This window comes from Vicugna pacos, chromosome 6 (genome assembly GCF_048564905.1).
Source record: "Vicugna pacos chromosome 6, VicPac4, whole genome shotgun sequence".
Taxonomy (NCBI): domain Eukaryota; kingdom Metazoa; phylum Chordata; class Mammalia; order Artiodactyla; family Camelidae; genus Vicugna; species Vicugna pacos.
The window spans coordinates 65,940,680-65,951,766 of record NC_132992.1 but is presented as its reverse complement, the minus strand read 5'-3'; the positions used below and the strand labels follow the sequence as shown (position 1 = coordinate 65,951,766).

The following is an 11,087-nucleotide window of genomic DNA, read 5'->3' as shown; positions in this document are numbered from 1 at the left end:
AGCCAACCAACATAGCTCATCCCTAGCCATAGAGATGGGTTCAGGAGGGAGCCCAGGCTGAGGAGGCACAAGCAGGCTTGCTGCAGCTTCCGGAGAGAAAATTTCCTCTTTTTTCAGAAGGACAATTTCTCTTTCCCAGATTGGAGCAAACCAACAGTAAAAAGACACTTGTTAGACAACCGGGGAACTTAAATTCCAAGTATTAGATAATATTCAGGAATTATTAATGTTGCTAGGAATGATCATGGTATTGTGGTTTTGTAAAAAACAACGGTTCTTAAATACTCACATTAAAGTATATATGGGTGAATGTGTGGAGTGTGCTTTAAAATATCCTACCCAACCCTCCCCCTAAAAAAATGTCATGAGGAAAATAGTGAAACAAGATGGACAAAATGTTAACAGTGTTGAAGCTGGTAGGTACATGGGGATGCGTGATACTATTTGTCTGACTTTCGTCTATTTGAAAATTGTCATAGTAAAAAGTTTTGTTTTAAGTCTATGATGGAAGGAAAGAGCGGTTTTGTCACCATATGCTCTGTGGAAGCTTTTGAACTGGAAGCAATGAGATGACTTTTTGGGTCAATTGGCTAAAGGATTTGGCACTTTTCTGTGCCTCTTCTTGGTGACCTTCAGCACTTAAGGCAAGAAGCAGAGGAGAGCAGGGAGGTCAAAAGAGAGAAGAGCTGTGATTTAGGTAGAGGGTTTATCAGAGCTTAGTTTTCCTGCATCTGTGTATCAAATTAAACGAAGTCCTCTACTGCCTCTAGCTTTAATCTGTAGTGAAGCTCAGCACCTGTGTAACGTAAATCACTTCTATCACTACTTAGATAATAAAATGTGAAAGCTGGAAGAAACTTGAGAAAATACCCAGCTGAACCATCTTCTTTTGCATCCAGATGTTATAAGAAGGTTATGTGTAGGTGGGCAGGGTGAGATACTTCTCACTAAACTTTGTTTCATTTCTCCTTGCCACCCTGAAAAAATCCATAAGGCAATAAAACGAATGTGCAGTCTTTTTTTTTTTCTAAAAATTAAAATGAGGGGACACTTTAGAAGAAGAAAACATCTACATGATTGAAAAGGGGAAGGTCTAAACTCATACAATGTTATATGTCAATTATATCCCAGAAATGCTGAAATTTTTTTTTTAATTTTTAGAAACGTACTGGAAAAAGAAAACAGGAAGGTCCAGCTTCACGCAGTGGCTCCAGGATGCTCAGAGGAAGGAAGCAAACTTGGCCAAGGTGAAGCCAAGATTTTCCTGAGTTGGTCCAGATTCCAGACTAATATTTCAAAGAGGAAAGAGATCAGTCAAGAGTTGGAGTCTACAGTCCCTGGAAATACGTAACATCAATGCTCCTGTCACCTCAGCCTAGCATGCTGGCTGGCGTTTCTGGTATTGATGAGGAAATGGACCCAATTTCCCAGGTTCTTCTGCCATCCCTGTACCCAGCCTGGCATCTGCCCAGTCCTCTGTCCTGAAAGGGTGGCTGACTACAAGTATTGGAGAAGGCTTTGTTGGTGTGAACATCTCATGCCATGAGTCAGTCTCACAAGAGGGCTGGGTGTGTGAAGGTTTCCAGAAGGGTCAGGAGAATCAGAGCAGGGCAGGATTCGCAATAGCAGCCAGCCAGGAGGTCAGTCCTTCGGGGCGGGCCCTCTCCTCAGGCTGCTTTCCCTGTGGTGTGGACTGCGCTTGACGCAGCTGCGGCTCCTTCACCAGCTCTACTCCCACTGGATTCCCAGAAGCTCACAGCTGACAGTCCACAAGCGCTCAGCCGTTTTGTTGTTCCTGGCCTTGGGAGACACACAAGTCCTCCTGCAGTCACTGGAGGGCAGAGAAAGAGGGTGAGCATGCAGAAGTCAAAAAGGACAGTCTGTAAAAGTTTATGGCCTCTTCCTCAGAATCTAGTTCTAAATGGATAAAATACATTGAATGAGAAGAAATTGAAATCCAGTTTTAAAATATTAAGAAAAACCAAACATGTGGTATAGTAAGACACAGCCTTCTTTATTAACATGTTTTATAACAAGAACTAGCACGGGATCTGATCATCACCAGATTTCAGGGTACTGGCGAGTGGGAGTGACATTCTGCTGTATCTGCAACAACTGCAATGTGACATGAAATTATAGTTTTATTGATGACAAAGTCACAGGCATCACTACTACCCCTGCGTTTCACTGCCTACATTCATAATCGAAGAATATGCCAAATTTCAGACGGAGTTAGTGAAATTAAAGAAGTTATCTTCCCATTCAAGTTCACAGACCCCTTGAATTCCATCCACAGACCCACTTATGCCCTATGAACCCTTGACTAAGCACCCCTGTTTTGTTTTTAGGGGGAGCTGGGGGCTTGAGATTGGACAGATGAGGAGAAGGGGGCAGAATACAGGGCTGACAGCATTTTTCTTTAAGTAGAAATTTTTTTCTAATTATAAAAGTCCTGTACAGCATTTGGCAAATGCAGTACTGATAAAGAAGAAAAGCCTATTATTTAATTGCTTTTCCATACACTTTTTTTTGCTTTGTGTGTGTATAGATAGATAGATAGATAGATAGATATGAAGTCTTTCTCTATTTCTTTTATACAAAACTGACATCACACTGTACCTAGTTTGGGGAGGATAGCTTTCTCTTGTTAAAAAAGTACATTTTAACTGTACAAGTAATAAATAAATATATGATCTTTAAAATTGATCTTTCACTTATAAATATCTAAAGGTTAAAATCCTCCTTCACACCCCAAACACTTTGTAAGAGCTCAAGCAACATTAGCTATTATCATTTATCCATTCCCCTATTGCTGGATGCTGAGGTTATTTCCAATGCTTCCCTTAATAAAGGGTGTACCAATGAACAGCCTTGAACAAAGTGGGACAGAAGAGCAGAGTGGGCTGGATCAAGTCGTGGAATGGGAAGATTTAATCCTAGGGCTTCCCTTTCTTCCCAAACTGGCCATTAAGTTTGTGATAAATCGCAACACTGAAATGTCTATTTTTATATTCCAATCTTGGCAGCCCTGAGAGAGAGAGTTCACACTTGGGGAGAGGAGACCTTGCCCCAAAGCTTTGTGCTAAGTGGTATTAAAGAATACATGAAGGACGTCAGCCAAAAGCTTCAAGGAACAGAAAAGGGCTCGAGGCCGGCTAATGCTCTTTCCAGGGCACAACAAACGGGGACAGTCTTCTCTAACAGCTCTCAGAAAGCTACAAAGCTTACTCAGAAATGTAGCTTACGGGCTTAAAAGAGAACCATAAAACCAACTCTTGCCGTGTTTCAAATGTAAGTTTCATCAGAAAAGTAACAACATTTGGTTTACGGGCCCAACCTGCCCCCGAATTCCACCATCAGGCACAAACTCGGCCACTGGGGGCAGCAGAGCCCCGGGAGGCCTGCCCTCGCCACGCACGCGCACGCGGGTGGCGGGGGCAGCGCGCCGCCTGCACGCACCTGAAGTACTTGCCGCTCAGGGGCTCCAGGCCCTCAGCCAGGGCGCAGTGCAGGCTCGTCTGGGCCCCCTCCCGCGCCGACTTAAGGAACGGGGAGAAGAGCTGCCAGAGCAGGCACAGCAGGAAGGAGTGGCGGACCAGCTCGGAGCGGACGACGCCCGGGTGCACCGCGTAGGTGGTGACCCCAGTGCCTAGGGCGGAGAGGGCACAGTTAGACCAGAGACACGCTCCGAGCCCGGGGAAACGGCTCACCTCCTGCAGCAGAATGCACAAGGGGGAAGAAGGGACTCGGGTTATGGATCGCCGGTGTTCAGAGGTGCCACTTCCAGCCAGGTGGAATCTCACTAGTAATGCACTGATCTCTTCCGGAAAGAGGCATCCCCTTCTCAGCCTCCTGTGCTCCAGAAGGAATGCGTGGTTGAAGGTCCTTCTATTCTATTTCAATGTCACCTTTACTCTGTGGCTTAAATGGTATCTTTGGAATTTCTGTTGGAGGGGTTTGAGGGTAGCCATCTGGTTAGAAGGTAGGCGGCTACCTTGTTTTGAACTGCATTTGCTGGACAAGCACATGTTATGAGGTGTAGATTGAGGGGTGTTGATGGAAATGATGAGGGTTAACATGCTCCCAGGATGCCCTGCTGCCTCCACTGTTTTCAGTACTTATTATGTGAAAGAGCTGTGCTACATGCTTTATGTGTTATCTTATTTGACTCTCAAAGAGGTTCATGAGGTAGGTAAAGTAAGAAGCCCGTTTACAGCTGAGGAAGCATTTCTAAGCACATACAGGTTGAGTAAATTGTCGAAGTCTGCAACCCAGCAGGTTGCAGCGCCAAGGTCTGAACCCTGATTTAGAGTAAAGAGCGTGGACTTCTGAGTTAGGCTGTCTGGATTTGAATCCTGGCTCAGCTAAGAATTAATGTATCTTGCTTGGGCAAATTTCTTAATATATCTATGCCTATTTCTTCCTTTGTAGGGAAGGGGATAATAATAGCACCTACCTCTTTCTGTATTCTGCTAGTAAATGCCATTTTTCCAAACTCTGGCTTATTCACAAACTGTCCTCCAGATTCACAGATGTCAAAGCCAGCAGCTCAGTGAAAACTCCAGGGGAGCACAGTATCATTAAGATTAAGAGTGGCCTCACCTCATCTTACAGCAGAGGGGATGAAGTCAAGGGAGGGTAAAGGGACACGTTGGTGTACACACACGGCCACTACGTGGTAGAGCAAGAGCTCAGCCCCACGTGTCTGAAATCCAGCCCCAGCTCCCTGACCCCAGGCAGTGAGTAGCAGCTCTGTAGCTCAGCTCACCGTGTAAACCTCAGCAAATGGCACACAGAGGGAAGCATCTTGAATTAAACCAGAGCACCCACATTCTAGTCCTCACTCCTTCACTTGTTGTATAATCTTGGGCTGGCCACTTCTCTGGACCTCAGATGGGACCCATAAAATAGTAAAAACAGTATCAACTCTGCCTGTTGCAAGAGACGGTTGTAAAAAATCAGATGAGATGTAGATATAAGATGCAACAAAACATAAGGTTTATAGATTCCTGTTCCATTTTAAGCTTCCCAAGGGCAAGGCAAAAACCCTGTTTTTATTTCATTTATGACCACGCGTTCTCCTTAGTGCACAGAGCCACCACTGGAATGTGCATGTTTGACATCCTGACTTCAGAAGTTTTTGTGAACCTTTGATCTGGACTGCAGGCCCTGCTTTTGCTGTCTCACCCTTGGCCCTTTCTCCAGACTTACCTTGGAGTCTCTTGGCCAGCTCACGAGTAAAGAGCACATTGGCCAGCTTGCTGTGGCAGTAAGCAAAACCCCGGTTGTAGTACTTCTCACCCTGGAGGTCGTGAAAGCGAATCTTGCCAGCGTGGTGGACCACTGATGACAAGTTGACCACTCGTGCAGGAGCGGACTTCTTCAGCTGCTCCAGGAGCAAGTGAGTGAGAAGGAAGTGGCCTGTGAGGAGAGCCAGCAGGGGAGACTGGAGAGTGGAATGGCAGCTCGTGTTCAGGGGATGGGAGCTGAGGACAGGACTGCAGCATTAGCTTATCTTCTGGATGTGAACATTTTGATGTCATGAGTAACGTAGTGCTAATGGTCAGTCGGTCTGAGTGAATGGAATCCTCAAGGCAAGGACCAGAGCTAGAATGCAGGTAAGGCAATATAGACTTACTCTGTACTTATGTGTACCTCTGCCCTTACCCCAGCTGGGAGCAACTGCTGGCTTCCGACATCCCCCTCTGGCCATGATCACACAACTGAAGGCATGTACACAAGGAAGGATGGAACAATCAGGGAAAATAACATTTGCCTCAGATTGGAGAACATACTCCATGACCTACTCGCTACAGCCATCACCTTGAACTCTGAACCCCAGCCTCTCTCATACCTCAAATCCTCAAGGTCTGCCTCCTCCATGGACCAGCCCTTGACTTAACTTGGCCTTCAGTTACAGATGTGACCACCACCAGCCAAACGCAGACTCCTGCACCCCCCACACCGGCCCTGCTTGGCAGGCCTTACACTACCACGGTTCCATTCAAGGATGACATTCTTCTTTCTGGCTGATATCTCCCAAGTTTGGGGAGTTCTTAATGGTATGAGTAGGAGGACCTCTCTTTTTTGTCTTGATTAGGAGAGGGATCGTGAACCCAACATTAATATCTCCATTGGAATCTTGGTCTCCGTGAGGATTGGTGGAGATTCTCAGCAGTGGTACAGGGTCACCTCCCTACAGAGAACATGATGGTGTGTGTATGCCTCACTTTTCAGTCACTCAAAGATAACTTACCCAGGTGGTTGACTCCCAGGTGGGTTTCAAAGCCATCAGCTGTCTTGGAATATGGACACATCATCACTCCTGCATTGTTGATCAGAATGTGGAGCTGCTTTTCCTCTAAAGAGCACAACCAAGGAGACCCTGTGGTCAGCAAGGAGTCTGCTAGTTGCTTGTCTTAGTCCTGAGTATTTGTTCCTTGCCTTTGGCCCTATCTCAGTGATAGTCAGTAACCACTGTTATTGGGCTTCTAATTTTAGTTGCTGATATCTTCTTGGACACCATTCATTCATTCATTCATTCAAAAAATGTGGACTCAGTACTGACTCAGACAGGCTTGGCACTGGACATACAGTGGTAAAGCCAGGTAGACGTGGTCCCTGCCCCCCATGGATTTCATAGTCCTTGGTAGAAGATGGTCATTTTCTAAGAGGCAGAAGAATTTTGGCAGCAGCACAACCTCCTCTGGTGCCTGTGGCCACAGAAGGTGGACTCTTGGCTGTAAGAAGAATGTGGCATCAGGGCCACACCTTGATGCCAAGGAACAAGCCTAGACAGCCGATACCTCCAGCATTCCCACTGCTGCAGCTAAAAAGATGATAAAGATCCTGCCCAGCCTGTCCACCCACCATCCCTGTACCAGTTCCCTGCCCTGCTGGTTCAGGTGGCAGAACCTGTTCTGTGAGATCCAAGATGGTACTAATGCCTGAGTCAGAGATGGGCCAGGCTGGAGCAGCCACTCCCACACCCAGCTTCCTACCTTCCTGGCTACCCACCAGGGTCTTACCTGCCAGAAAGCCCTCAGCAAAGGCTCGGATGGATTTGGTATCAGATAGGTCCAGTTTCCGCACCAGCACCTGGGAGTTCTTTGCATCGGCTCGGATTTCACTGGCAGCAGACTCCCCCTTCAGAACATCTCGGCAGGCAATGTATACTCGGGCTCCTGGGGCCAAAACAGAGGGCAACCTGTTCAGATCCTAGGCTGAAGGAGAGCCTAGGAAGTGGGCTCAGGGCTGGTGTAGGACAGAGCATTCCCCAGCCATCCCTGAAGCAGTGAGTGGCTGTATTGCCACTTCAGGATTCTCTTTGCTCTCAGCTTAACCCCAGCCTGGGAACCCTGGTTTTTTACACCCTGATATTTAATGTGCCTTAGTATCTACTTTTAGAATAACTGAACTGACCAATATTGTATCCAGACATCATGTTATCCTTACTTTATATAATAGGGAAGGAGCAAGAAGGAAGGAAGTTTTGTTTAAGGCCGCAGACTAAAGTGGTATCACAGCTGGACTTGAATCCCAGGTTCCCTGAGTTCCTGACCAGAGTCTCCAAGCCCAGGAGGAAACACAAGGAAATGTGGGTAGATGCTCCCAGTGAGAAAGGCAGGAGGTGCTGCCCTGTGGACATGGAAGTGAAGGACTTGCCTCTGCGAGCGAGCTCTCTGGCCGTCTCCTTGCCGATGCCCGTGTTGGCGCCAGTGATCACCACCACCTTCCCAGGAAGCTGCATGTTTGTTCTGCAAACCCCGCCAGCAAAAAACTTCCTATATGCAAGGGAAACAAAACATTTATGCACCATCCTTTCCAGTCCCGGACTGAGATACATAAAATCCACCCAGCCTCAAAGAGGGATTTCTTTCCGATGCCGTCAAGAGGCCTAAAGAAGCTAATCTTCAGGGGACAACATCTTCCCAGTGGGCAAGGCCGTCTCCTACTTATCAGCTGAGGTGGGAAAGTCATGTGCCCGGAAGCTACAAATGATCATCTGGGCAAACAGATTAAGTGCTCTTGAGCCAGGGCTAATGGAGACATTCCTTGTTAGATAACAAAGATACCGCTGTTACCTCTAGAGGTTCCCTGAGGTCAGCTTCTTCCTCTGCACTAAAAACATGAAGGGGATGAGCATTACTGAAATCAGTGGTCCTGAGCTCTAGCTCTTCAATGAGCATCAATGGTGGGCCACTGATGAACAGCGTCTATCCAGGGGTCCCTCACAACTGTGGCTCTTGGGCTGCCTCTCCAGTTTCAGAGAGCCAGAAGCTTTCTGCCATCCTGCTAGAGATTTCATTCTAGCCACCAGCGCACAGAGAGAAAACCTCCCTTGTTCAGACCCCTGTGCAGAGTGCATCCTTTTACAGAGTTGACTTGACAAGTTGCCAAAACCAGGATGGGACGAGGGTGGTGGGCAAAACCAGCAGTACCTGAGCATCATCAAACTGCCAAGCACTAGGCTAGGTGCTTTCTACAGGGAATTTACTTTAAATTTCTCAACCACTCTGTTATTTTCCCCACGTTACAGAGGAGAAAGCTGAGGCTCCAAGAAGTTCAAGTCACTTGCTAATGGTGAAAAACTGGAATTTGTACCCAGGCATCTATGACAGGACCTACAACAACACTCTGTCCCTAATATGTCCATTTAACCTTCTTTATCACCAGCAATTTAAAAATTCTCTACTCAGAACACACATTTCTTTGACATCTCCAGAAATGCCACAGCAAACGAGCCATCCCAAAAAGTTAGTGGAGGGTGGTCTCAAAGGGAAGAGTTTGTTTCCTTCCCTAAATACCTGGTACTTAACAATGAGTCCCTCAGCAATGACCACCTGTGGTAATGCAGCAGGGCCACCTTGACTAGGGACAGAGGAGAAAGGGAGATCTTCAGAGGAACCCAAGGGAATAGAGTGAAAGAGCAAGGACTCCCACCTAAGTTGTCTTTCAAGCTACTTAATAGAGCCATCCGCTCAGCCTTCTACTAGCATCAGACTTCAAACCAGCCCCTCCTCTCCCAGCCCCAGGTGCTTCCTTCTCATTTTCCACCAAGGTATACATAACGACTTCCTTCCTCTCTGTTCTGCCCTGACTTTCTCTCCCTTGGCCTCCATCCCTTTCTCTTCTTTCAGCAGCTGAGAACTCATCTACTTACAAGCTCCGTGGCTCCCAATCCAAGGCTTTGTAAACTATTGAATGAGTTACTGAATTAAGACAAACCTGATGGTTGGAGCTGTCAAATACAGGAAAGAAAGGAAGGAGGTGAGCAGTCCCAAGATAAGCAGCATCATTTTAACTTCTTTAGTTGCTGCTCCTTTAGCAAAAGCGACTTCGACTCCAACTCTTGCTCAGGGTTCTCTTGGTCTGGCACCAACTCTTGGCTGTTTCTCGCTGCTTCTCTCTCTCCTGGGTGCTCAGCAACAGCCTGGCTCTAAGCGTAGCCCAGAATCCTGTTTAAATCCGAGAGCTGTCAGAGCACAGCCTGCTGGGAGATGTAGTCCTGGGGGAGGAGGACACAGGAAAGAGCAGAACCTCACACTTACTGCCAGAGAATGAGGCAAAATGGAGAACTGCCCCCTAACTTTCCCACCCTCACTTATTTTCTCTCATCAAGGAAATGTGTTCTCTTAACCGCTCCTACCTCCACTCCTGCAAAATAGAATATTTTTAACTTTAGCAACAGACCCCATGATATTTGAAGTACAAGTGTGGTTAAAATAGAAAGACAAGGAAGAAACCCCCAGAAGAATAGTAAGAGAAGTCAGGAGAGTGGTTTCCCTTGGTTAGGAAGGGCTAGAGACTGGAGTGGGGGGTGTTAGGATCTCCTAGGGGGCTAGTAGTGTTCTGTTCTTTGAGGTGGGCACTGTTAACACAGGTGTGCTCACTTTGTGAAAATTCATTTGATTTGTGCACTTGACTGTGTTTTGTGTTCTGTTTCAAGAAAGTTAATACACCCAGGTACGTGCCAAAGAGAAGGCAGAGTGTTTCAGTGCATGGGCTCTAGAGTGGGTTCCTAGTTCAAATCCCAGCTGATCTATTTGCAAGCTCCGTGGCCTTGAGCAAGTCACTAAACCTCTCTGTTACTCAATTCCCTCACACAGTGAGCATGAAAAAAATATACACCTACCTTTTTAAGTATTAACTTAATTAAATAGGTTAAAAATGTGAGACAGACACTAGCACATAGTAGGCACTGTATTAAGAGTTGACTGTTATGATTAGCTGTACTGATTCCTGTCTCCCTTGTTTCCCACTTGCTTTACTCAAAGGTTTGGTGTAGAAAAAGGAGAGGTAATGAATGACAGTGATGTTTCAGTTGAATGCTATTAAAGATGAGGAAAAACACAAGAAACAAACCTAGCAGAAACTCCCAGAGTCCTCTGGAAGTGTGTGAGGGGATGGGAGGAGGATATGTAGGTCCACAGCTTCTACTCACTGAGCATTCTTCTCCTGGACAGGACCCCAAGAGTCACGCCCCAGATCTGAGAGCCTCAAAGAAGACTCGAGTGATGAAAGAAGATTCCTGTGGCAGGTAGGTGCACACTCCCTCCTTCGTTGACTCACCATCCATTTAAAATGCACTTACTGAGCACTTCTGGTGTCATTCCTGCCCATTGCAAATCAGAAGAACCTGATAAAAAGAACAAGGAATAGTAGGTGATTCACAGAGGAAATCCGTCTTGACTCCTAGGTTGCCTCTCCCATCTCTCTTGCTTCTCCTGCTAGGGCTCCAGTTCACTGCAGCAATGTCAGCTGCAGAGACTACAAAGTCCAGAAGCCCCTGAGATCTTGCTGCTGATGCTCCCCAGTGCCTGCCTCCTAGAAGTTGATGTCTGCTGAGCCAACATGGTCTTGCTGACAGATGGAATCCTTTTTCCCAATACCCTGTGACACTGGGTCTGCAACACCTCATAGATTGCATGTGAAAACAAGATCTGGTGATGTTTTCTTAGAGTCCTCCATACCCCATGTAATCAGGGCTGAGGTCAGCCAGTGAAACAGATACAATGCCATATCACATGAGAGAAAGTACACTTAATAACCTCAAATCTGAGTACCTTTGTACAAAAGTCTTGTAG

General features: G+C 46.6%; 1 protein-coding gene across 1 annotated transcript; it reads right to left on the bottom strand.

Annotated features, from left to right (window-relative positions):
• Nucleotides 1–1,004: 1,004 nt before the first annotated feature.
• On the bottom strand, nucleotides 1,005–10,823 carry RDH12 (retinol dehydrogenase 12). The gene is made up of 8 exons (XM_006206943.4): nucleotides 10,445–10,823; nucleotides 9,229–9,508; nucleotides 7,666–7,784; nucleotides 7,029–7,184; nucleotides 6,257–6,361; nucleotides 5,212–5,421; nucleotides 3,460–3,649; nucleotides 1,005–1,831 (listed from the first exon to the last, which is right to left on the bottom strand). Exons 2-8 carry the CDS (start codon nucleotides 9,297–9,299, stop codon nucleotides 1,729–1,731), a joined length of 954 nt encoding a protein of 317 aa, XP_006207005.1. The 5' UTR covers nucleotides 9,300–9,508; nucleotides 10,445–10,823; the 3' UTR covers nucleotides 1,005–1,728.
• Between the last annotated feature and the right edge of the window lie 264 nt (nucleotides 10,824–11,087).

Coding starts and splice junctions, on each gene's coding strand:
- RDH12 (XM_006206943.4), bottom strand. CDS start 9,299: ATGATGCTGCTTATCTTGGGACTGCTCACCTCCTTCCTTTCTTTCCTG. Junction 7,185..7,665: donor CAGAGAGCTCGCTCGCAGAG/GCAAGTCCTTCA, acceptor TTTTGGCCCCAG/GAGCCCGAGTATACATTGCC. Junction 3,650..5,211: donor GCTGGCCAAGAGACTCCAAG/GTAAGTCTGGAG, acceptor TCTCCGCCCTAG/GCACTGGGGTCACCACCTAC.